This window comes from Maylandia zebra, linkage group LG10 (genome assembly GCF_041146795.1).
Source record: "Maylandia zebra isolate NMK-2024a linkage group LG10, Mzebra_GT3a, whole genome shotgun sequence".
In the NCBI taxonomy this organism is placed as follows: domain Eukaryota; kingdom Metazoa; phylum Chordata; class Actinopteri; order Cichliformes; family Cichlidae; genus Maylandia; species Maylandia zebra.
Genome location: NC_135176.1, coordinates 970,787 through 998,000, shown reverse-complemented (window position 1 = coordinate 998,000; position 27,214 = coordinate 970,787). Strand labels below are relative to the sequence as shown.

The window sequence follows — 27,214 nt, the reverse complement described above, 5'->3', positions numbered from 1 at the left end:
TAAATAAATAAATAATAAATAAATGATGCACATTTTATTTCAATGGCAACTGAAGTGTTGGATTTCATATAATAGCTTCACTTGAATGGAAAAATTACTGGAGACCGAATCTGTGAAAGCCCGATGGTGGCGGTCCATTTGCACTACTTTATTTCTTTTAGAGCTGTTCTGTTGATCGCTTTGTAAAGACTAAATTCAAAAAACACTGAACACATAAAATGTTAGTGGTATTTCATCGCTGTGCTTTTATTTTTCCCCCCTGAAAATTAGGCTACACTTATTGTGGAAAATGTAACCGGAAGTAACTTCTACTTTCATTTAGTCCATCTGGCGACGACATGTGAGTTGACTTGAACAGGAAGAGGAAAAAACGGCTACAGACCTACCGCATCGAGTAAAAGGCAGGGTGCGTATCACACCGTTAGTAAGTGCCAGGCTTTTATTTGTCGCTGCACATTCAGTTCGTGTTTTTAAGCTGTGTGAATAATTTATCTGTAGTCGGTTGGATAGCTAGCTAGCTTATGAGATCAATTTAACGGCTGCCGTCTTCTCATCACTTCTTCTCTGTCTGGTTGTTTCCTGTGTTGTCAGGTGGAACAGAACCTTTGAAGAATCTAAGCCAGTCTGCTGAGACGTTTTTAACAGCAAGAAGAGTTTGTTGGAGCCGATACAGAATGTCCGGACAGAGCATTACTGACAGGATCACGGCCGCTCAGCACAGCGTCACCGGCTCGGCGATTTCGAAAACTGTCTGCAAGGCAACCACTCATGAAATAATGGGGCCAAAGAAGAAGCACTTGAACTGTAAGTTTCGTTTCCCTGTTTAGAAAAGTTGCACATTTCCTTCCCATTTTTTCGGTTAATACTGGATTTGAGCGCTGTGTCTGTGGGGCCTGCACATACTGTAACGCTATAATCACAGGGCCAGACGGTGCTTTTACGAGTTTCAGGAAACTTTCGAGAAAAGTAAACCCACCGTGTTTGATGTAAGCAGGGATCTGTACTGTACGCTTCATACAACTGTATTTACCAGCAGGATGTTATTGCCCACACTTTAACTCCACCTGCAAAGAACTCGCCGAGTAGCTTTAGAAAGTTTAACCCGCCTGTTCCACGTGAGGCTAAAAGGCTCAAATCTGTGTTATTCTTTTGAAATACATGATGGGACTTTGGGTCAACAACCAACATCCAGAAAGGCTCTAAAGTCACAGAGCTCGTTCTGTTATACAGAACACACACAGGCTGGACTTTGATAACCACAGTCATAATCATTTACAGCTCTGTACAACATGCTGTGTAGCTGACTCTGCTCTTATTCCTGGAAGCAGCTTCGTAGTTACCGACTTTACAACTTTACCAAGAGTTGGTAAATGCAGATTACTTTCAGCACAGCTTACCTTGTGCATTGTGGAGGAATACAGCAAGTATTCCTCCACAATAAGCCTACTGAAAGCTGCTTTCTGGGTTCTGTTGGTGGTGTTTGATGTTTTAAGTTACTGAAAGGAACTTTTTTATTTTTTAAACAATTATCTTTACTATATATCATGGCAGAATGATCTGCATCAAAAAGTACATTTTAAACTAGGGCTGCCACAAACGATTATTTTGATAGTCAACTAGTCACCGATGATTTTTGCGATTAGTCTGCAAGGCTACATGTATGTTTCCCGTCCAATGGACCATGCATCCATTGGATGGGAAACGTACAGCTTCTTGCACCAGCATGTGTCTGCTCTCATATAACTATCATTAGCTTACAGCTTGAAGTGTTTAAGGTATGTGCTAACTAAAATTAAGACAAGATGATTGTTTATTACACTTAATAAAATTAGCAGATTGACTCGGTGGAGTTTAATAAACTCAGCCGGCTGCTCCTTGCTGTCTAAAATATAACAGGACCAATGTTCCCTCTAAGCTGCGCACTGCTGGCTTGGTCTCTGCGCACAGGAAATCTGCGTTGCGCACAAAAAAAAAAATCTAACCTGAATTGAAATGAAAACAAAAACTTTAACAATTCTGTTCTGCATGTTAGTCAGTGACTGGCTGCTCCCGTATGGGATCAGAACGATGCCGCCTTATCCCAAAGTCCAGCCAATCACGCGATTCACATTCGTATATACGCAGCTAATCAACGTGGCTGACAGGCTATGACAGCGTCCTTATGTGCGACACCGGTGTTTTAGCAAAGCGGCTGATGTGGAGTGAAGCCACGTTAATGACAACGTGTCCAACCATTGGAGATGTGAGCAGGACAGACGGAACAACTGACGGACAAAGTGTGGACTTTATACCAGTTTTTAAATCGTGTTGATCGGCCACGTAAAACCAGAGTTATGATAAAATATCTGCAATGTTTGTTTTTCTTCCTGAATACTGTCGTTGTTTATATTTACTGCGGGAAGAAACGGTGAAAACAGCGTTTTATAAGGAAAACGCTGGAAAGCCTGTGAGCAAAACAGCCCCCCTCCCCCAGCCTTTCCTATTGGTGGAAAAATGACATGGCAACATGGCATTTAGTTGTTTAGGAAGGGGGAAGTTTTAGGAGTGACGGCGTGTTTTGAGAGATTTGAGACGTTTAGCACAAATCTTGTGTAGTTAGTGTTTAGTTAGTGTGTAGTTAGTGTGTAGTTAGTGTGTAGTGTAGTCAATAGTTGTGTTGTGTGTGTCAGAACAATGGTTTACAGGTGTTACAGCAGTGACACATCTGCTGCTCTCAGGCCTGCAGGTATCAGGCTGTTGTTCTCCTTCATCTCAGTGGACAGAAATTATTTTTTGGAGCGGCACAAATAATTTGTGTGGCATCAGATTTGATGCAGAACAGCTGATTGTTCTGTAAATAGTTTGAAATGTTTGTTTAAAAAACGCCTTGGCTGCATTTTTAGGTACCGTATTTCCCGGACTACAAAGCGCACCTGAATATTAGCCGCACAAGCTAAAATCAGGGGAAAATCCTGTTTTGTACATACATTAGCCGCACCTGACTAAAAGCCGCAGGGTTCAAAGCTTGTGCAAAAAGTAGCGGCTTATAGCCCGACAATTACGGTAAACAGCTGCAAAAAACTTTGTTTGCAAAACTCAGTTACTTTTTTGAAGAAGTAACTATATAATTAATTGCCCAACATTGGTCATTATTTACTGTATTTTGCAGACAGAGTTACAGGACTCTCTCCCAGACCACAGACTCATAATACAGTCAGAGCTTTATAAATATATAAAAAAGAAGAAGTTTTTTTTTCAAAATTGGAGTTCAGGTTATTTTTCCTTCCAATAGTGTTAACATGCTGCACAGGTCATGAACAAGATTTATTTAAATTTTCATTGTAAGTGGACTAAAGCAGTCAATTAAAAGTAGTCTAACATAAATGCTGTAATTTGATTACTTTAATAAACATGTAACTTGCATGGATTGGATGCTGGCGTGACCACAGTGCACACGTCTGTTGTTGCTCACAGTGGTCCAGGGACGCTCAGGGAGTTTGTGTGCTCGCTCAGACACATGAAACATTAGAGGGAACATTGAACTGGACACTGGAGTAAACTCTCGACCGTCTCACACTTCTGTTTAATCAGTTTTCTGTTTGACGTTTATTCAGCTGTGTGAAAACCAAGGAGGAACCCACCCGATGGATTAATAGTTTTATTTTATCTAATCTAATAATTTTAATCTCAGCCAAACTGATTCACTCAGGCACAAATAAAACACTGAAAAAGACAAACAATAACATTTTTAAGTTATCTAAGTGACTTATATATCATGTTTAGCCCGAGTAGCCAAAGATCGCGGGGGTTTAAAACGATGTGCCGAGAGTTTGCTGTTCTCACCCTTGAACCCCCGGCTAGCTGTCGAGCAGCACTTTTGCAAATATGTGGTGTCTTGATAAACTGAGCAGATATTTGAAGTTTACACAGCCACATTCTCGCCTGAAAATATCTTAAAAGTTTATTTTGTGACTCAGAAAGATTAATAAGAGTAACATTAAAACTTAGTAGCGCCGCCATTGCTGGAAACTGGAATTTGCAGCGCCGCGCTATGAATTCTGGGATATGGTGGGCCACGAAGGACACACCCGACCCATCCTTCAAATCTGGGGAAATTAAGGATGCATTTGTCGGAGTCTTCGAATTTGGACAGGCTTCGTCGTGCCGCTGTGACGTAATCGGCCTACAAATGCGACCAAAAATATTTATCACGATATACATTTGAAAATTTGTGATAACGATATAACTGACGATATAATTGACACGAGACAAAATACTTTACAACTCCTCAACTTTATTAGTGCAAAAAAAACATCAATGTATTTTCACTTAAACAAGCAGCTGTTTTATGTGCATTAAAGTTATAGAAAAATGTAACAGTGCAAATGCAAACTCCTCACTGACAGTTTAACCAAAAGGCATTTCCAGTGGAAACTGGCCGACATATCCTCAGCATAACCAAGTATAACATCCACAACACTTAAAAAGAGCTTATACACACACAATACGGTAACATTATGTTGAAGCACAGTGCGTATCACTCCGCGAGGCTCCGCCTACGATAGCCGTAATGCTCCCACAATCCATCAAGCGGTGCGACTTCGTAGCTCAGCAAAGTCGTACTGAAACATGTGACAGATTTTCGAGCGCCGTGCACATAAAATCGTTTCGAGGTCAGTAAACACAACCAGAGTTCATACATAAGGCACACGGGATTATAAGGGGCTCTGTCGACTTTCAGAAAAATCAAAGGATTGATTTTAAGTGCGCCGTATTTTCCAAACAACACGGTAATAACGACGGCCCGCTAGCATGCGCTACCAAAAATAGTGCTTTGTTGTGTATCTGACGGACCAAAGCTAAACCAGTTCCACACCAGTGAAGCTGCAGCATTTTTACAAACCAGTTCAGGTTCATCGTTTCATTCAACGATCCACTTTCGCCCTTCTCATTCTCCGTCACCGCCATGCTTTTTCCTTCCATGTGCGTATGAAAACAAAGGCACTGCGCATGTGCGTTTTACCCATATTCTATCACCATATTTCATTTTCCTATCGTTGCCCAACGTTACACCGGTATTACCGTGGACGGTATGATATGGCCCAGCCCTAAGATGTGGTTTAATTTAGTTAAATCTGCAAGCGTAGGAGAGATCTCGTCTGATCTCGGAAGCTAAGCAGGTACTGATCAGAAGGTTGGTGGTTCGATTCCCCCAGTCTGCATGCCATATATCCTTGGGCAAGATACTAACCCCAAGTTGCTTTCCGATGCATCCATCGGAGAGAAACTCCATCCTCATCGGAGTATCAAAATGTCATAAAAAGTCATCTTTCAGAAAAACTACTGCAACTTCCATTTAAGAGTCAGTGTGTGTGAATGTTAGGTAGAAAGCACCAAGGAAAATGTGGTTGTGCGAATGGGAGTGAGTGGGTGAAAGCACAAGTTGTGTAAAGCGCTTTAAGTGCTCAAGATTGAGTAGAAAAGCGCTATAAGAACCAGTCCATCTACCATGTGCCATACCTAAATATTTAATATTTCCAGATTGCAGTGGGGCAGAAGAAGGGTTATGGAAGGAGCAGTTAATCAGAAGAACTGCAGATTTTAACCAGTTTATTGAATAATCTGAAACTCTTGCTAAAGAGTTTATTAGTGTGATTACCTCAGAGAGATTGGTTTGTGAGTGCTGGAGAAAAAGCAACACATCATCCGCATAAAGAGGGATGATCACTGCAGCCTGTCTAACTGCTGCTGCAGGTGGTTGGATAAAAACTGCAAACAGTGACGGGGAGAGTGGGCGTCCCTGCCTGCTGGGCGTCCCTGCCTGCTGGGCGTCCCTGCCTGCTGGGCGTCCCTGCCTGCTGGGCGTCCCTGCCTGGTGCCCCTCAGGAGACAGAAGCTGGAGGATGTTTGGTCATTTGTTTTGACACAAGCTGTTGGGGAATTATATCATATTTTTAACCAGTTAATGAAAGAGGTTCGAAACCAAAGTTTCCAGTTAACTCTGTCAAACGCTTTTTCTGCATCTAGAAACAATACTGTGGTTTCAGTGTTTTTTCAGCAAGAACAGTCTATCAAATTAAGTCATCTACGTGTATTTGTTGATGAGTGCTGCCTTTAGTGAAGCCAGTTTGGTCAGGATGAGTTATGAGGGGGGTTCTCTTCTCTGATCTGAAGGATATAAAAAAAACAACAGCAATAGAATAATATTAAACACAAAGTGAACCGTCTTCCTTCATTAAATAGGTTCTTTTAGATGTTAAGGAGGAATTGACTTAACCAGGCTGGCGGAGAATGAAGACAACCGGACACCTGCAGCAGATGGGGGAATCAGTGAACTTTTATTGAGACAGAGACAACCTCTCAAAAACAGCTCACATCAAGAGATTCCTAATATTTTCTGTGAGGATGGGTATATATTCTCTAAAACTTACAGGAGGGGGTTGTGAGGAAAGTGCTGCATTAGCAGAAAAACAACTCCATAAAAGGAAAGCGGCCTTGAGTGTTCTAGTCTCTTCGCTTGCAGATATCTTTCGCCTGCAGGATGAGGCGATCGCTTCTTATCGCTCTCAAGGCCAAAGTCGTGAGCACACAGTTGCACAGTAACTTTAAAGCTGTGAGCACATTTTTATTACACAGTTGCACAGTAACTTTAAAGCTGAACAATATTTAAAGCTGAATAATGTTTGATCAGATTATAATTTCTTCAAATCCCCCTTTTGACCCATCTTAAATGGGTCAACACACAAAAATAAGTAACATTCAAAGGAACACAGAGACGTGTCGAAGCCTGGCTCGAAAAACTCCTCGGGTCTTATCATTTGTATTTATCTGTCATTGCAGATGAGGAGAAAAGAGTCCAGGCACCACCCTGCCCAGGGGTCGGCTGCAAGCAGTCTCGGTTCCCGATGAAAGCAGTAACAGCTGTCCTGCACACACGGATACAACGAGTTAGTGCAACCAGGGTAGTGACACAAAATTAACAGTTCCTGTAACTCAGCAACCAAAAAGCCTAAGTAATGATAAAAATGTGGAGAGTACAGAGTATACTATAATAATGAGAGATATAAACGTGAACATGTGAAAGAATAAATCAACCGTAAAATAAACTCAGAACGGTAACTGCTAAGGACATTCAAAAGTGAATATGGTAAAACGTGAGGAAGGGGTGTGGAATAAAACAATTCATATCCAGTGGTGGGAGTACATATTCGCTCAGGCTTAAGTCCGGAGACCCTGAGAACATCGCTTAACCCTCACAACCCGACCAGACACAGTTCAACCAGATATATCCTTCAAGAGGAAGTGGGTGAGGGAAACAATTAATAACAAGCCTAATATAAAACACCACAGAGAAACAATCATTCTAGAAGAATTTAAACAAGAGAAAGACGATAATGTTCGTCACCCTCACGATCAGAGTTTTCATCATCCGTTGGCGAGGAGGTGGGAAGTTGACTAGCCAATAAAGGCATCTGCCGGGCGAGATCCTTATCCTCAGGAGTGAAAGCTGTAACAATCAGTCTCTGGAAGAGGGATCGAATGCATGGAATACAACAGCAACCGCAGGTGACTAGGATAGCAACAAAAACTGAGATGGAAACTAGAATGGAAGCTACAAGGGCCTTATATTTGCCAAACATGTTAAGCCAAGAGTCCCACATGGCAGTATCAACGCCCGAGTGTTCCTTCATTTTAACAGTAAGAGCTGTGAGACCAGTAATAGCTTTAGTGAGGGAACCATCAGGAGCTGTGTTATTGGGGATATAGGTACAGCACTCCTGACCAAAAAGGCTGCAGACTCCGCCTTGTTCTGCGAGGAGAAAATCCGTTGCGACCCTGTTTTGGAAAGCCATTAGGGAAGTGGCAGATAACTGTGCATGCACAGCTTCAAAACCATCTCGAGTGTAATTAGCCAACAGTTGCACATTAAAGTGAATGTAGTTAATTCTGTCTACATTCGCATTTATTTCAACCATCCAAAGTATCGAGGCCCATCCTGCTTTAACCTGGTCTCGCAGTTTATATTCATCGGGGACCCCACGGGGTATACCTACAGCATCAATATAGGTTGGATTATGAGCTGAACCTGGGATTAGAGAACGTTTAGAGCGGCGTTCAGAGGAGGATGGGAGGCCAACTTCGTGTAGTTTTATAGAGAGATCTACTGGAGTGACTAAAACAGGTAAAATAAGAGTTATGAGAGCGCAAAGACCTGACGCATCCCGAGGGAAACCATCATATAACTTGTTATTGCCACACCACCACCACAAATCAGCCCTAGCCGTAGGTCGGAAGTTTGGTTTCATAACCGTCATCTCAGTGCACCAAGAAGAGTTCAAGCTACCTAGTGTTACTGCATTGCCAGTCAGGTTAATACAAGTGAAATTGTTCACAGCTACATCTGAAGAAAAGAAAGGTGGTTTATTAGAGACCGAGCGTTGAGTTTTAGGAAAGTGGTTTTCCAGATATGAGCAATGACCTCGTTTTGTATTGTTCATAAGATGCAGGAGGCATGCACTATTGACTGGCGCCGGTACCACACGTAAAGTGGGGCGTGCTCCCATACAAACTATGCAGTCGGAAGCCGTCGTGTCAGCAGCTTGTTCAGCTAGTAGTAACCAGTTGTTTGTTGCTCCAGAAATACCGGTTAGAATTTGGAAGAGGTCATCTTTAGACATTTTATCTGTGTCTACAATGCGTATTCGGCCGTTTCTCCCCCCGTTTGTATATGTCACCGGAGGACCATTAAAGGTGGGATTATCATCTTTAACTACAGAGCTTGGAGCTGCACCAACGCTAGGGCATATTTCCATTTGCCAATACAGGGCGGTGCGATCAGTCCAAGGGGCAAGTATGAATTGTTGACAGGAGGTCAAGGCCAGATCCTTTAGGGTAAAAATTAAGCCTGACAGATCCGGTTTTTTTGCTATTCTGAGCATATTTTGGTTTCTCCAGTGCAAAGCCTGACCCTTAGAGTGCTTGGACCAATCGAGGTCCGTTTCTGACACTAAACTGGACCACTTCCACTGATGCCAACCTCCCAGGGTTATATACCACACTGAGGAGGAGAGATGTACTGCAAGGTTAAAAAGATCCCCCCCTTGGTCTTTGGTGACGGGAGTGACTGGGAAGCTAGCGAAATCTATTTCGACTACCCAACTTTTATTGTTGGGGACACAGAGAGTAATCATTCTAGTCGTACTTGGGGTGCAGGAGGTAACCGTGTGTCGTTTCTTTCTAACTGGATCGGGCGTGGGCAAAACTGGAGAGGAAGTGGTGGGCAAGACCCTAGGGGCTACATTTGTCAGATTGGGACTTTCAGAAAGGGGCGAAGCTTTTGAACTTGAAGGTGTCAGAAGTGTCGGGGGCCCTTCACAGATCAGGATTATGCCAATGGGAATGAGACCCAGGGCCAGGAAGCAAACAAAGACGCAACATCTTTGCCTGCCTGTCATTTCAGGGGGAAAGGGCCAAGACATGTTTACTTAGCTTGGATGTCGTCCAATAGAGGATGATGGGGCAGAGAAAGGTGGTCCAGTTCCCCCCACCTCGCCAAGGGCGTGTTCTAGGAGTTAAAGAGCAACAAAAAGTATCAGTGACACAACTTTAAATGAGCTTTCAGCGGTTAAAACTATTGTAATGTAAAATGTAAATCTTAAAAACTCAAGCCAATATAAAAGCAAAGTCATAAAAGATGTTAAAAATAAAAAAATAAAAATGTTTAGTTCAGTGTGAAGAACACCCCCTTTTGTAACCAGCCGGCTTGTAGGTTGAGCTTTGGCTCCCTCAAGTGGTTGGTGATGCTGTTGCAGCTCCTTCTGACAGGTCCTTCTGCACCTCTCTCAAGGTTCTTCCTGGTTCGGTGGCAGCAGCGCACTGTGTGTAATGAAACCAGGTGTCACCTTTACCTTCGAGCCTGACAGCGTGGGAGGTCCGCTCTGTTATGCGGTAAGGGCCTGTCCAGCGAGGCTCAGCCCACTTTCTCTTTGTGACTTTCAGGAGGACGTAGTCCATTCCAGGTGTAGCCGCCTCTTTCAGCTCTTGCTGGTTTCTTTCAGCGACCTGTGAGGAATACTGGGCAACAAAACTACGGAGCATGTTATAATATGTCCTCGGATCGAGGTCTGAATCAGCTTCATCCGACATTAACAGGCGAGAGGAGGGGCCAGGAAAAGGCCTGCCATGCTCCAACTCAAATGGAGTGTAACCAGAGGTTTGATTTACTGAGCATCTTATGGACATTAATGCAAGAGGCAATGCTTTAACCCAATCTAATTTGGTCTGTGCACAGATTTTAGCCAATTTAGTTTTTAGAGTTTGATTCATCCTTTCCACTTTCCCCTGGGACTGGGGGTGGTAAACTGAGCCAAACTTATGTTTCAAACCTAATGCGGCTTCAACCCTCTGCAGATCGTGGTTCCTGAAATGTGAACCATTGTCCGACCTTATGACCTCGGGAAACCCATGCTGTGGTATATAATGATTAATCAGACACTTCACCACAGTTCTACTGTTTTCACTTGCTGTCGGCCAGGCTTCTGGCCAACCTGAAAATGCATCCACAGCCACCAGCAGGTACCTGTAACTACCTACTCTGTCCACCATGTCTGTGTAATCAATGATTATTTCTTTCCCTGGGCAAAGTGGGATGGGGAAGTACCCTGCTATTGGCTTGAAGGCGGGCTTGATTCCAAATTGGTTGCACTCCTTACAGGTTTTAACCATGTATTTTGTCATGTCTTTTAAATAAGGGTGCCACCAGACGGCTAAATTTCTCATCATTTGTGCAGGTCCCACATGCCCCACTCCATGTGCCTCTTCCATTGCTGTCTGTCTGACCCCTGGCGGTAGAATGGGCCTTCCATCTGGGCCACGCCAGACGTCTGTGTTTGTGGCCCCTCTTGTTACCCATAATGATTTTTCCTGGGGGCTGGCTTTGTCCTGTAACTCTCTGATTGTGGCTAGGCCTAGTTGTATGGGTGGTCTTTCTGGAGGGGGTGTGGCTTCTGGGTCCATTACCATAATCAGGGAGGGTAAGTAACCAGCTGTCTGCTTAGCTACTAAGTCGGCCTGTTTGTTACCTAATGCCACTAAATCCAATCCGGCACTGTGTCCTTTGCATTTTACCACTGCCACCTTAACAGGTAACAACAGTGCTTCCGCTAATTCCCTCATTTCCATCTCATGTTTAATAGGCTTTCCGCTGGCTGTCAAAAAACCAGCTCTTAGCCACTGCTTGAGCTCCACATGCACTGCTCCCACAGCATAAGCTGAATCACTGTATATATTCACTTTCTGTCCCTTTCCCATCCTTAAGGCTTCAATCACCGCTCTCAGTTCAGCTCTCTGTGCAGACTGTTGTCCTGTCAACTGCTCTGCCTTCACTGTTTTCCATCTCATGTCTGTCTGTTCCACTATTGCCCATGCAGCCTTCAACATTCCACTTTCAGTTCTGAAACAACATCCATCTGTGAACCAATCTTTTTCTGCATCCATTAGAGGTTCTGCCTGCAAATCTGGCCTGATTTTCTCCTGTACCTGCACAACCTCTTCACACATATGTGGTTCCCCCGATCCCATGTGATCAGCCATGTTTATGCCTTCATGTGAGTAGGTGATGTGTGGTGCTTCCAAAATGGTACTGAGGCGTCTCTGCCTGAGTGAAGTGAGTGTGAAGGCCTGTGAGGAGACATAGGCCACCACACTGTGTGATGTCAAAATTTTTAGTGGGTGGTTCATCACTATGTGTGCTGTTTTCTGAATGATTTTTGCAAGTCCAGAAACGTGTTGTGTGCACGGTGGGTGGCGTTTTTCAGTGTTGTCAAGCATTACGCTTACATATGTCAACACTTTTCTCTCTCCCCCTTTTTTCTGGAACAGGATACCATTAATATGGGTTCCAGTTCCAGAAACATCAAGATGAAAAGGCAAAGCATAATCTGGCACAGCAAGGTCAGAGGCGACAGAGAGCTGTTGTTTTAACTTTATAAACGCCTGTTCTGTTTCTGTAGTCCATGAGAGGGGAGCGGAGAGGTTTCTCATGCCTTGTTCATTTACCAAAGCGCGCAAAGGGGAAGTAAGGCCAACATAGTCTGGGACATAGGTCCTGCTGTAACCAGTCAGGCCCAAAAATGACAACATGTCTTTTACAGTTAGAGGTTTTGGATGGTGCAAAATGGAGTTCCTGTGTTCTGGGGACAAGGAAATACCGGACTGTGAGACCATGCGGCCTAGAAAAGAAACCTGTTTTCTTGCAATCTGTAGTTTGTTTTTGCTCACTTTAAAACCTGTGTTGGCCAGGTGTTGAAGTACCACTCTGGTGGCCTCCAAACAGATGTCAGCCGTGGGAGCAGACAGCAAAAGGTCATCCACATATTGTATTAACATACAGTCAGATGGTAGTGGGCAGGTTTGTAAAAGTTCCTTCAAACACTGATTAAACAGACCTGGGGAGAGGGCAAATCCCTGTGGTAAGCGAGTGTAACGCCATTGTCGGCCTCTAAATGTAAATGAGAAAATGTCACGCAGTGACTCACGAAGTGGGAGGCAGAAAAAGGCATTAGCCAAGTCAATGCAGGTGAACCAGGCATGAGATGGTGGGAGGTTGGTCAAGGCAACATAAGGATTAGGCACAGGCAAAGTAGGAGTGCCAAGTAAGGCATTAATCCTTCTCAAATCATGTGCCATTCTGAACTTCCCCGTGCCTTTTTTCTCAACGGGTAGGATGGGCGTGTTCCACTTAGAGCAGGAGGGCTCCAGGACACCGGCAGTGACCAAACCAGAAATTGTTTCTGCAATCCCAGCCTCAGCCTCCGGTTTGTGTGGGTACTGAGGCTGCCACAAAGGGGTAGCAGATGACAGTTGAAAAGAGACTGGCTCCACATCAACTAAACCTACATCTGTGGGTCCAAGGGACCACAAACAATCTGGAAGAGAGTCGAGTAAAGGCGCAGCATCACAGTGGTCTGTGTGTTCTCTGCCATGTGACCCGCTGACCACTCTATGTTGCAGTGTTGAGGAATTAAAGCAATCATTTAAAATTTGGTATGTGTTGGTAGATGGAGAAAACAAAACCTGTGGGAGTTTTGTAGGTGTCCAGTCAGTGGCCGCAAGGGAACGTTTAACCATTCCACCCAGCTCCCCAGCCTGGTGTCCAGGATGTAAGGCCAGTGACACATGGGGAGCTGCCTCATCAGACATCATGTACCACTGTAATTGATCTGTTGTAAAAGTAACCGCTGCTGCCACTCCCTCCGGTGCCGCAAAAATGCATGACATGTTCAAAGACCAAGCCCGCCCCTCACACTGCTCTTGGAACATGTGCTGGTACCAGGTGGTGTCATGCCTGTCATAAAACAGTGTAACATGAGGTGGGTCAGGGGGAGGGACATAAGGATGCAGGAGTGAGAGCCACGGCCGCCATTGCTGAAAAGCAGTCCAAACTCCTGGTTCAGCAGGTGTTTCAACTTCCAATAATGCCCAGTAGATGTCAGCAGAGTCCGCTAAACAGGAGGAGGGTTGCAGCAGAAACTGACCACCTCCCTCTGGCCCATTAGAACAGGGAAGCACAACACCAGTAGGGAGAGTCACAGTTAGGCCTTGTGAAGAGCAGAGTATTGTGGCTCCTAATTTAATCAACAAGTCTCTTCCCAGTAAATTCACAGGCGCCTGTTTTGAACAAACATAGCTGTGTAACAAAGTCTGATCTCCAACCGTTGTGGGGAGAGGCACGGTGTAAGGCAGAGTTTTAGGTTCCCCAGATATGCCCACCACTGTAGTCACTCTGTCAGTAAGTCTTTCACGAGCAACATCCTTAATGGTGGAGTACGTAGCTCCAGTGTCCACTAAAAAGCTGCTTCTTCTTTTATCTACAGTTACGGACAGCATAGGGTCCGCCGTTGTCCCTTCACTGTCCTGGGCAGTCTGTGGGGTGTCCTATAGCTGGGGACCACCCTCGTAGTACTCCCACCCCATCACAGGCATCTGTGGGGCCGGGGGCACTTCAACTAAAGCACCACGAGGTCCACCTCTGTGGCCAGGATGCTGATAGGGCCCACCACGGGCTCCCCTGCCTCTTCCAGCAGCCGGGTTCAAAGGGCACGCTTTAGCCCAGTGTCCAGGTTGTCCACACCGGAAACAAACATACGTCTGGCCTCCCCTACCACCTCCCATCTGACCTCTTCCCCTGAAACCACCCCTGTTTCCTCCAAATGGGGAACCTCTCTGCCCATAAGGGGCCGGGGAGTGATAAGCACCATACTGGGGGGGCTGTGGATCAGCTGGCCACGGGTTCGGATACAAATCAGGGGCAACTGGACCAGGAGGGGGAGCCGCAGCGGCCACAAGCTGCTTTTTAGGCTTGTCACCTTTTCCACCCAGGTCGTTTTTCGCTTTCTGCAGCTGAACCTTCAACAGTTGCAACTGTAAATCTTCGACGCTCTCCGCTTTATCATCAGACTTAATCTGCACTTTGTTGAGATTAAAAATCAAATGTTTCTTCCAGATTGCAAAGTCACAGTCCTGCAAATCAGGATTATCCTCCATTTTCTGGCTTACTGACTCCGGAATGCCCCTCAGCACCGCCCTTCTAAACCACATGCTCTGTGAACAAGTCCTACTGGGGTGATGACCTGTATGGTTCACCCAGTCTTCAACAGCCTGATTTAGATAATGGGTGGGATTTTGCTTTTCCTCCCATTTAAATTTCTGTAAGGTGCCTTGATTTTTGGGTGGGAATTGTTTGCGCAGGGCCGGTCCAATAAACCTCAAGGCCTGCATTAGTGGCACCTCGTTCTCATGCGTGGTAGTACCCGCATTTTGTTCCAGATCCGCTGCCTGAGATCGGGATGTGCACCTAGTTATAATAGCTCTAAAATCTCCCAGTGCGAGGTCCTGTCCAGCTGTGTATTTATCCAAACCAGCTAACCAGGCATTCCCTCCCTCCATTATGTCAGGGAGTTTGTCCACTAGGGCCTGGACATCTCCGAATGAATAAGGTTGATACACTGGTCTACGTTGCGCTTTAGTCTGGACCAGGGGAAACATGCCTGGAGGCTGAGGCACAGGGCCCTTAGATCTAGTCTGATATCCTAAACTGTGAGGGGTAGAGGGGGGTGTATTGTTAAGGTCACTGAGTTCATCATCAGTATCCTCAGTTTTTCCCCCGCCTGGTGGGGTAGCAGTGTCAGCAAAAACGTGGGCTAAACTCATCTGTGTTTCCGGATCCTGACGGCCCACCAAAGACATGTTAACTGTGACATTTGGTGAAGTGCCAGGCTCAGTTTCTGCAGTAGCGGTCAGATCTCCTTTAACAGCGACAGGAGTGCTGGCAAATGGGTTGGACCGGGAAAGAGGGGCTGACGCAACACGATTATTCACCTGGACCACTGACCTACGTTCATTTAAGCAGCTGCGTACTGCTGCTTCTAGATCAGTTAATTGTTGTTCAGTGGGTTCCTGTCTGTTCATTCGAACCGCAAATGGTGCGCTCGCAAATGGGTCAGTTAGGCCCTCAGATCCGGTTCCAGAACAATGGGACATGGAAGAGGGGGCTCTACTACTAGCTGAGGGTGTCGCCGACAGAGAGGAGCTTCCTGGGCAAAAATGCTTGGTATCTATGGGAGTTGGAGCTACGGACGGTTCTTCTCCAATAGTCATTATTCCACCAGAGATATTAAGTACCGGATATATGCCTGCCGAGGGAGGAGTCTGGACTGAGGCAGAATAGGGAGGTGGCTGAGACCTATTTTTCTTCATGTGTGGTTTTGCAGTTTCCCATAAACACACCCAGTGATTAAATTTAGCTTTGCGGCCTGCGTGCTTATCTGCTTCCTTTCTGTGTCTCACCCCGCTTATCACACCTGCACCTGCTGCTGCTGAGTTGGCTTCTTCCTCTTTCTCTTTTGCCTGCATAGCCTTATTCTGCCAAATTATTCCCCAATTACCACTACTCCCCTCATTCTTTCCCTTTTCTTTCATTAACCTTTCAGCTGTTTTCCTCAATGACTCTTTCTGCTTTTTTGCTTCTTTAGGCTGGTGTGTGGAGTTGATGACTGTCTCAACACATGTTAATTGTTCTCCCAATGTGCTAAGAATAACACCGGGACCCCAACCATCATCATTAGTTTGTCGATCTAATTCTCCATCCATTTTACTGTCAATGGAGGAGTGTTCTTTTATTGATTTTAAAGGAGAATTTGGGCCAGCTGGGTTTCTGCCTCTGTTAGGCACTAATCAGCTGGGGCGCTGCTTTAAAGGTGAGTCAGCACTGAAATATCCCTTCAGGTGTTACCAAGCTTCTACCAAACCGGAGTCTGGCGGGTAACCTTGCCTAGAGCTTCCTGATAGGGGTGCTAGTTGGTTGTCACCTTGTTCACACGTCTCATTCACACTTCATACATTACCTGCAGTCACTCATTACCCTCCTTATGTATGTAATAAATGTGTAAAAAAATTCTATGTGTGGTGTATTATTTTAACCAAAAGAGGAACCTAGTTCCTTTAATTGTGTAATCTGTGAACACGGAGAACCAAACTGTCCTGCCCAGTGTTCCACAGCAAGCATTCAGCGTGTATTTATGTGTGTCCAATATCAAACAGAACATCAAAACATTTAAAACACTAAAATCATCGGGGTTTTAAGAAGAGATCCGTTTTCTCCTATTGATCAAAGGGACCTCTCCTTTTGGACTCCAACCAGTACTTCTCTTTTTTAAGTTTTAGAGGATCTTTTCTAATAAAGTCCTCTGGGCCTTCCTAACCCTTCTGTAGTTTAGAGAATATTACTAAAAAATATTCTCAAGGCCTTTAACCTTTTAATTTGTTTAGAAAGGCGTTACTAATAAACCCTTTCAAGGTCCCAGACCTGCTGAGGTATTTATCCGACACCGGAGAGCGACCCGTCGGCCGCAACCGTGGTCAGACCTCAGTTCACTCTTATCTTTATTCACTTATTCACTTATTTCTTATTCACTTATCTCTTATTCACTTGTCTGATTCTCAGCAAGCCTTAAGTAAGCCAGACAATTTTGGTTATGAATTACTAGGAGTTTGGACACTAAGTATTTTTATAATGTTCAATATAGCAGAAATAAAAGGTCTGCTTACCTTGTTTTTGTGTGCACACAGCTTTTGTCCAAACTCCGTTCACTCAGACCACGGCTGATGTCCTCCCCCCCCGTTCCAGTTTGGCCTGGAGCGGATCCTGTTCGTGACGCCAATTGAAGGATATAAAAAAAACAACAGCAATAGAATAATATTAAACACAAAGTGAACCGTCTTCCTTCATTAAATAGGTTCTTTTAGATGTTAAGGAGGAATTGACTTAACCAGGCTGGCGGAGAATGAAGACAACCGGACACCTGCAGCAGATGGGGGAATCAGTGAACTTTTATTGAGACAGAGACAACCTCTCAAAAACAGCTCACATCAAGAGATTCCTAATATTTTCTGTGAGGATGGGTATATATTCTCTAAAACTTACAGGAGGGGGTTGTGAGGAAAGTGCTGCATTAGCAGAAAAACAACTCCATAAAAGGAAAGCGGCCTTGAGTGTTCTAGTCTCTTCGCTTGCAGATATCTTTCGCCTGCAGGATGAGGCGATCGCTTCTTATCGCTCTCAAGGCCAAAGTCGTGAGCACACAGTTGCACAGTAACTTTAAAGCTGTGAGCACATTTTTATTACACAGTTGCACAGTAACTTTAAAGCTGAACAATATTTAAAGCTGAATAATGTTTGATCAGATTATAATTTCTTCAGATCTCAGAGCTTTGCAGATTATTTTAAGGTCTACATTAATGAGGGATATTGGACGATAGCTGGTAGTAAACACAGGGTCTCTGCCTGGTTTTAGCAGGAGATTCATGTTTGGTGGACGTCTGTCATTTTCCTTGATTTCTGCTGCACTCTGTGGAATAATGGTGCCAGAATTGTCCAGAATTCTGCTGGAAAGCCGTCTGGACCTGGAGCCTTACTGTTGGGCAAACTTATCAGGGCTTCCTGCAGCTCACCTGCTGTCAGCAGTGAGTCCAGTGCCATTGCCTGACTGTCTGGTAGTTTTGGAAAAGTTATGTTGTCAAGAAACTGATCAACTTTATTTTTTGATGAAGTTATCTGTTGTGAATATAAAGTTTTGTAAAAGTCCCTGAAAGTGATGTTTCTTCTTTCAGGATCTTAGACGGTGTTGCCTGATAAATCTTTAATCGCATCACAGTTGTTTCTTTATTCTTAACTGGTTTGCTAGAATCCGGATTTATTACCATGTTGAACATTTTGAAAGTGAAGTCTTTGTACTAGAAATTGTTTTTTTTTCTTTTTTAAATATAAACTTTTCTTTTAATTCAAGTTTTGCATTACAAACTTTTTCAGTATTTAGCAACTGCATTTCGTTGCCTTGTACTTGTAACATGTGCAATGACAATAAAGTTGTTCAGTGTTCAGTATTTCCTGTTCCTGGTGGGACATGTCGGCTTCTCTAAAGATTTGATGATTTCTTCTAATTCCTCAATATGTTTGTTTTCTTTTTAACGTGATGAGAATGAAATGATTTTAGCTCTCATCACAGCTGTCCTGCTTCCCAGAGAACAGACTGATGTTTCAGGCAGGTCATTATTGCCTCAGTATGACTTCAGCTCATCTTTTCCCACTTTGCATTTTTCACTCCTGCAGACTTGATTCAGTGCACCAACGAGATGAATGTGAACATCCCTCAGCTGGCTGATACCCTGTTTGAGCGGACTGCCAGCACCAGCTGGGTGGTTGTCTTCAAGTCTCTCACCACTACACACCATCTGATGGTCTATGGCAATGAGGTCAGCAAGCGGACATGAAACACTACAAAGGCTCATTTACACCACGGAGCCCTGAACCGCCATAGCTTCAACACCGTCTGTGAACACTGGTTTAAGAAATGGGTGTTTAAAGTATTTACGACATGTTTAGCGCCATCTTGTGCCAAAACAGAATATGAGGTCAACAGGTTGGTTAGTGGCAGCTAATAGGCTAACATTAGGTATGTTAAATAATTAGTAAGGTAACCAGTAACTAAGTGGAAAACAAGGCTCCTCGCTGCAACAATGAGCTTTATGTGAAGAAACTGAGAACATACCGTCTGCTTCCACTGTCTTTAGCACTAACTGGTTCTGGTTGTTTGGCTAGCTGCACTGAAACAGGAAGTGTAATGTTTGTATTAATAAAGGAGGACCGCCAAGCTGCAGTGAGACACTCTGACCTTTCCTCTGAGTTGTGATGCACTGAGTGGCATAAACAGCTGATGTCCACAAGATGCGATCTATGCAATAAAAACGGGTTCCTACATGCGCATCACGCGCAAACATAAATATGTTTCTGGACGTTTCAGTGGGAGAAACGTTTCATCATCATCCAGGTGACTTCCTCAGTCTCAGCTGACTGCAGGTTTCAACCTTATAGCAGGACATTTGCACAATAACTGAAACCAGCACCAGTGCAGTCAGCTGAGACGGAAGAAGTCACCTGGATGATGATGAAACGTTTAAGTAAGTAAGTAAAATTTATTTATATAGCACATTTCACAGATAAAAATCACAAAGTGCTTTACAATAAGATCAGACACACAAGTTAAAACGTCCACGTGGACAGAATCGACCTTTGGGGATTTACTTACCTGGATGATCGAGCATCAAGACCTCTATTAGACCGCTTTTTAGTTTTAGTGTCCTTTTTTTGGTTCCGTTACTAGTTAGCTACCATAAACTAATCTAAGTATATGAGCCCCAACCAATCAGCCCAGTGCTGTTATGTTCTGTACTGGTACAAGATGGCGCTAAACATGTTCTTAAACACAGGTGTCCAACTGCAGGTCTCGAGGGCCGGTGTCCTGCAGGTTTTAGATGTGTCCTTGGTCCAACACAGCTGACTCAAATGACCTCCTCAACATGTGCTGAAGTCCTCCAGAGGCCTGCTAACAAACTAGTATTTTAGTATTTATTTATTTATTGTCATTGTCAAGAACAATGAAATTGCGTTTGGGGCTTCCATACAACCCAAAAAAAAAGAACTAATCGTGTGAGTCAGGCGTCTTGACCCACGGTTATATCTAAAACCTGCAGGACGCCGGCCCTCGAGGCCTGCAGTTGGGCGCCCCTGGTATAAAAGCTTTAAACAGTTCATAGTTAATCCAGCTTCACAGACAGTTAAATCTGTGACAGGCTTTGAGCATCTGTGGGCGTGCAGCGCTGCTGCAGACATTCATGGTTCATTCATGTGGTGTTTTTTTGCAGAGATTTATACAATATCTGGCTTCAAGAAACACACTTTTTAACCTCAGCAACTTTTTGGACAGAAGTGGCCTACAAGGTATCTCACAAACATCCACGACAGCCACGTTTCCCTGCGATACGCCGTCTATACTCACTCGTCTCTTCTCTGGTTTCTAACGTAGGCTATGATATGTCAACGTTCATCAGGAGGTACAGCCGCTACCTGAATGAGAAGGCTGTCTCCTACAGACAAGTCGCATTTGACTTCACTAAAGTGAAAAGAGGGTAAGGTTCATGTTTCTCACTGACTCGTGTTCGTCCTTTCTTACACCTGAGCCCCAAAGCTTGAATTTCTCGTTCAGGTGATCGTGTGTGACACTCCGGGGTGATATTAAAAATATCGTTGCACTACTTTTGTTTCCTTGTGACAGTTTTGTTAAAGTTGCAGAAAGCAACATATAACTTCTGCAGCTCTGTTTGAGGAAAGCCGAGTTCCTGGTTTTGCTTCACTTCACCATTTTAAAGGCAAGATATTTCCAAATAGCAGCGTTAGCATCTTTTTGTGAATTTGATTATCTTTCTTATTTTATTTCATAATTTGTCATATTGGGCCTAATTTTACTGGTTAGTTTTCATCAAATGCAGCTGTAGTCATAATTTTACTTCACTCCGTAGGACAGCTGCACGTCTCAGTGTCGGACTCTAAATTAAATTACATATAACTTCATTAATTCTTCATTAATATTTCTATTGTGACGTTTGCAGTCTTGACATCCTTTAGATAGTAGAGACGTATCTGCTGGCTAATGATGTTCATTTCAAAAGTTCCAACTTGGCAGACGAGCCACACAAAAAGACTTAAATGAACATTAATTATCCAGAGCTCTAACCCACAGCAAAGAAACGATTATTACCATGGGTGACAGTAAAATTAAAATACGTTAAAATAATGATGCTTTCTCTTTGCTTTCACAGGCCTGATGGAGTCATGAGGACCATGAACACAGAGAAACTCCTTAAAACCGTTTCTGTCATTCAGACTCAGATGGATGTGTTGCTTGATTTCAATGTGAGTGCTCGGCATCGTCAGACGTCTCAGCACAAGTAACTTACAGTGATGGGAATAACAGCGTAAACGTTTCAGTAACCAGTAATCGAACAACGCTGTTACTGTTACCGACACGAAAACGTGGTGCGGACATGTTACTGCGTTTCCACACACAGACGGTTGGCGCTGTCATCAGCTTATTGCGAAACAGTCGCACGAGTGCTGCTGATTGGCTGAGGAAGAACAAAACAGTCGTAGTAAATCAATCACATGACCAGTTTAAGATGACATAGCGACAAGATGCTGATGTCGACCCAAGACGACCCAGAGTATCGATTTCTGTGTTAAAAGTGTCGACTTTATACCAGTTTTTAAATTGTGTTGATCGGCCACGAAAAACCAGAGTTATAATAAAATAATATATACGCCATGTTTTCTCCTGAATAATCGAACACTGGAGTTTACTGTGGGACGCGCTCGAATGAGCTCTCTGCTTGTGAGCAAAAACAAAACCCCCCAAAACCCCCCTTTCCTGTTTGTGGAAAATATACCATGTCCACCAATCAAAAAATGGCATTTGGTTGTTTGGGAAGAGGGCGAAGTTTTAAGAGTGACGGCGGTGAGAGAGAGAGAGATTTGTGACATTTAGTGTGTAGTGTAGTGGATAGTGTTGTTGTGTGTGTCAGAACAATGAGGCGACTGCTGAAGGTCACAGCTGCTGCCAAAAAGCCACCAAACAGTGTAAACGCTGTCTGCAGGTGGAAACAGGAGCAGCGACACACCTGCTGCTGTCAGGCCTGCAGGTATCAGCCTGTGATCTGCTTTTTTATCTTACAGTGGACAGAAATTATTTTTGGGAGGGGCACAAATAGATTGTGTGGCATCTTATTTGATGCAGAACAGCTGATTGTTCTGCAAATAGTTTCAATGGTTATAAAATAACAGCTTGGCTGCATTTTAGGTAAATAGCTGCATATAACTTTGTTGTTTGTAAAACCTGTGCATAGGTTTATATTTGCATTTCAAGTTAAGAGAATGATTTTTAAACATGTTTGTGGTTGTTACAGTAAAAACATAACTTTTTCTACTCGGATTTTATATTTTGTGTCTGGTTTCAGATCAGCTGTGCTGATACAGTATGTCAAATGAAAAAATAACTGTAAATTCAGACGTGTGAGGTTGTGCTGAAAAGAACGGCACCAAACAAAACAAGGCAGGATAAATCGTTTTTAAAGGTGAAATGACAAGTAGTCAAAAACACCCTCGACCACAGAGGGTTGAACATTTTTTAAAGTAACGCAGTAGTTACTTTTTCTAGAATTTAGTTACTGTATAATATTGTAACTCAGTTACTAACATAGTTACTTAACACAGTAAAAGTAACTATAACTACTTACTTTTCTTGTTTGTTTGTTAGCCCGGCGTGTTTTATAAGCGCTCTTTACATGGCTTTAACTTTGTTACCGTTTTAGACCAAATTAAGGCAAAAAATGGTTTTGAAAGAAGAGAAGACGAACTTTACTGGGCAGCACAAAGTACTGCTGTCTGAAAAAGCAGCACTGCCTCGATCTTACCACGTGCGCCACACATTATCATTACTCCTCAACCATTTTTACAGAAAATTCAAATGGTTCATGAAAGATGAGAATCAGTTTGTTTTGCCACAATTATAAAATAAGTGCAGGTGAGGTTGATTCTGTTTACCTGGACGTTTCGTCACTCATCCAAGTGACTCCTTGGAGACTGAAGCAGTAAGGCTACGTTGAAATGAAGAGACTCACTCTTTGGGGATTTACTCACCTGGATGATTGAGCATGCATCGAGACGGTTAAACACGATGTTTTAACACCGGCACCTCCCTTTTAGGTCAACGCCAATGAGCTGACGAACGGTGTGATCAATGCAGCCTTCATGCTTCTGTTTAAAGATGCAATCCGGCTGTTTGCGGCCTACAACGAGAGCATAATCAACCTCCTGGGTAAGGACAGGTTGTTTTTTGTCAGCCATGTCATCCTTTTATTTTACCTTTACAGGACCTTTTACTAGATGAGGCTCTCCACCTGAGTTTAGACATTTATACACAGCTTTAATTAACAAAGTTTTATGATGAATGTTTAGGAATTACAGCCGTTTTTACATATAATACCTTATTTTAAGAGGCGCAAAAGTAATTGGGCAGTTGAAGGAGGTTTAATGGTATCCTTGTTATTGTATTGTATGACAGATTAGGGAGAAACATCTGGACGAGTTTCTAGTGTTGAATTCGTATTTGGTAGCTGTTGACTGGAAGTAATGGTTCCAGATACTCTACTGGTCAATAGATTAGAACAACCCAGTTTTTCCAGTTATTTATTTCTGTTCAAGTTGTTCAAATCCAATGAACAGCTCGAAATGGTAAAAAGGTAAGTGGGGACCTCCCAGAGGTTTAAAAAAAGGTAAGGTTACCCAAAACTGAAAAATAATGCACATTTCAGAAAATGGCCTTTTTCAGGGAACAAAAACAGGTTAACAATTTAAAGCTGCTCTGCAACAGTGGAGGTTGATCCAGCCGTGAAAGCTGGTGCTGCTAAGTCCTACAGCTGTTCCAAAAAGGCGATTAACAGTAGAAGACAGACCATCGTAACACTTATAAATGTAGGTCTGTCCTACAGAGAAACTGCAAAGAAAGTCAAGGCGTCAGTGAGTCCAGCTTCCTTCAAACTGTGACAGGAAGAGGTCTGCAGACCCAACGACACGACTGACTCAGACACACTTTCCTGGGAGTTAACAGCTGTGTGATGGCGGCTCACAGGACATCAGCTTCAAGCAGCTTCATAGTGGTCGTAGTGAGAAAGTCTCAGTTTCAGCTGTGAGGAGAAACTTCGAGCTGCAAGTTTAAGAGGACGAGCTGCAGCAAGAAAGCCAGACGTCAGAATAAGACAGAGGCCCGTCTGGGCCATGAAACATTGGACTGCTGAAGACTGGAAGAAGGTTTCATGGACTGATGGATCAACATTTGAAATCTTCGGTTCATCATGCAGGATCTTTGCTGTGGAGTAGGTGGAAGGATGGATCCACAGTGTGTGGCATCGACTGTCAAACATGGAGGAGGAAGTGTGACGGTCTGGGGCTGTTTGCTGATCCAGGGTCTGTGACTCGTACAGAGTGAGAGGCTCCCTGAACCAGAACAGCTCCACAGCACTCTGCAGCTCCATGCAGGAGCCTCTGCAGCTCCATGCAGGAGCCTCTGCAGCTCCATGCAGGAGCCTCTGCTCAGTCAGAGGTTCATCCTACAGCAGGATAATCACCCAAACAGTCCAACTGTGCCAAGCTTGGAAACACGGAGTGTCCAGCACAGTCTCCAGACTCAAACCCCATCGAGCTGGTTTGGGATGAACTGGACAGAAGAGTGAAAGCAAAGCAGCTACAAGGTCCACGTTTATGGAACATCTGCAGCAGACATGGGAGAAGATTTGATTTCTGTTGCAGACAGAATGCAATAGAAATCATTCAGCATGTAGAAGAATGTAGAAAGTTATTACTGTTGTTGTTGCTATTATAAGACTTTGCAGGGACGGTTAATAGGGTGTGTTTTTTGATTTTTGTGGACCAAATCCTGATCCTCGACGATCACACCTCAGAAATATCCTGCAGAAAAACTTTACCTGAAAATAAAGTGAATTTCTTTTTTGTGTGTGATTAACAGAGAAATACTTTGACATGAAAAAAGTTCAATGCAAAGAAGGACTGGACCTCTACAAGAAGTTCCTTACACGAATGACAAGAATCTCCGAGTTCCTCAAAGTTGCAGAGGTAAGTCTTTAGCCTGTCAGGGACTGCAAAGGAGCGTGTGATCACTGAGATCAGCTGGCTCTTGTTTCTGTCTGATTTTCAATACGTTTCGGTTTGTTTGCCTTCAGCAAGTTGGAATTGATCGAGGAGACATCCCAGACCTGTCTCAGGTGAGCCTTCACACAAACACAGTCATTTAGTGCAGCAGATAACAGGACTCAGCGCTGCGCTTTTTATTACAGCTTTTTCCTGAGTAAAAGGTGGAGAAATTAATAAAGCACATGTAACTGTGGAGCCACCAAAATTGAAAGTAGTTGGAGCAATTCACTAAAACTTGCAAACATATGTGGAAATCCAGTATAATCTGTCACAGGTGTTTCATATATGAAGGTGAAATTTCACTCCAATGTTAAATGGTGATGTCACGAGATGACGCAGATAATGTTCTGAAGATTAATGAACAATCACATAAAATGATGAGAAAACTCTGAAAACCATCAGGTGCAAGAAGCAGCCAAAGCTACGCTGTGCTGCTGTTAGACAGAGTTACAGGCTAACATACATGAGCGGCACATTTTCAAGAAAACTCGCTGCATTATACGAGTGCAGTCACAGAAGTTTACAGTCGCAGCAGCATGATTGTGAATGATTGTACTTTCGTACAGTGATGCAGCAGTGGGCATGTTATTAAATGTGGCTGTTATTGTCCTTTCACAGCTGCTAACTCGCTGAAGCTTCAGTGCTAACAAGCTTTAACACCCACTGCTGTGCGCAGCTGTTGCATGTGTTGCATAGGGCTGGGCGATGTGGACCAAAAATCATATATCGAATGTCTATATGCAATATATATCTTTACATGTTTTCTACCCATAAAGGAAAAACAGAGTTCTTAGTCAAAGCTACGTGTGCGAGATGTCACATGCACACTCATGTACAGCTGCAGATGCACTTGAAAAATGACTCGGATACAAATTATTGGTCTTTATTAAATAATAATTCTTCTTGAATAAAATACAGTGATGGTGTTTTTCAGCCTTGTGAAAGGATTTTCAGTGTCGGTGGCAACGTTGTAACCTTGAAGCCTGATGCTGTTGACAGATTAGTCTGGCACAAAATCAGGAAGACGTACGGTCGTTGGCGTGTTCTCACTACAGTTTTATTGTCATTTGATATTTGATATCATATTTCTTTCTTATTTCAAATCAGCTGATTCAGTATTGCACTCAGCAGTGTCCAGTTGAAGCCAGTTGTTGAGCTGTACCGCCTCGACGACATTAGCCTCGTTTAAGCCAGGTTGTGAGAGCATCCTGCAGGGCTTCAGCTGTGTGCTGCCCGCTGTGGTCTGGAGACAGGCAGGTTTCAGTCCAGTCTTCCATGTATGGCTCACATGGACCACATGTCATCAGTGTGAAGTGAGACACTTTGTTGAGCCGGGCAGCGAGCTTCTCGGTAACTTGAGTAAACATTTTTGGCAGCAACTCTCAAAGTATCTCTGACTGGGTAACTGGTGTTTCAGCAGCTGTTCCACAGTTGAGATGGAGACCATGTCTTCAGCGATGGTCACTGCTTTAGTAATGTCACTCTCCCTCCCATAATCCACGAGTGTGTGAGTTTTATAACGCCGTTTGTTTCAGGTGCAGGAGGCTGGCAGGACTTTGCGCTCTGAGATACAGCACGCACTTTGTGGCGCTGGTGTAAATGGTGGAAAAGATGAGCAGTGCTCGAACCTTTTGTCAGGACACTTTATTCTGCTGCTGAAACTTTGAATCCAAACCATCTCCAAATATTCGACCAACCAGCTTCAATAGCTACCGTGTCCATCCTGTCGCCGCCTGCAGGTGAAGCGATGGGGGGGAGGCAAACGTGGATGAGAGAGCGGCTCCACAAGTATAATTACAACACAACATAAACGATGTGGATATAAATAATATTGTCATGTCTTATATCTCGTATAAAAGTATACCCCCTGTGGTTCAGGGGGGTGGCAAGCTCATCTTGTAACCGGAAGGTTGCCGGTTCGATCCCCAGCTCTCTCTGTCCGTTGTGTTCTTGGGCAAGACACTTCACCTACTGCCTACTGGTGCTGGCCAGAGGGGCCGATGGCGCGATATGTCAGTCTGCCCCAGGGCAGCTGTGGCTACAACCGTAGCTGCCTCCACCAGTGTGTGAATGTGAGAG

The 27,214-nt window shown here is 43.9% G+C and overlaps 1 protein-coding gene across 7 annotated transcripts in view; it reads left to right on the top strand.

Annotated features, from left to right (window-relative positions):
• The first annotated feature begins 322 nt into the window (after positions 1 to 322).
• LOC101475175 (phosphatidylinositol-binding clathrin assembly protein) overlaps positions 323 to 27,214 on the top strand; it is a 46,931-nt gene continuing 20,039 nt past the window's right edge. For 6 of the 7 annotated variants that reach the window (XM_014408387.3, XM_076888864.1, XM_076888862.1 and 3 more), the window contains exons 1-9: positions 323 to 406; positions 592 to 804; positions 18,647 to 18,789; positions 20,239 to 20,314; positions 20,400 to 20,502; positions 21,193 to 21,286; positions 23,132 to 23,243; positions 24,951 to 25,057; positions 25,165 to 25,206. In XM_014408387.3, the coding sequence (XP_014263873.2) occupies positions 675 to 804; positions 18,647 to 18,789; positions 20,239 to 20,314; positions 20,400 to 20,502; positions 21,193 to 21,286; positions 23,132 to 23,243; positions 24,951 to 25,057; positions 25,165 to 25,206 (807 nt within the window). In that variant the 5' untranslated portion in view covers positions 323 to 406; positions 592 to 674. Of the gene's footprint in view, positions 425 to 591; positions 805 to 18,646; positions 18,790 to 20,238; positions 20,315 to 20,399; positions 20,503 to 21,192; positions 21,287 to 23,131; positions 23,244 to 24,950; positions 25,058 to 25,164; positions 25,207 to 27,214 lie in introns of all 7 variants that reach the window. The other variant, XM_076888861.1, reaches the window with a different exon arrangement.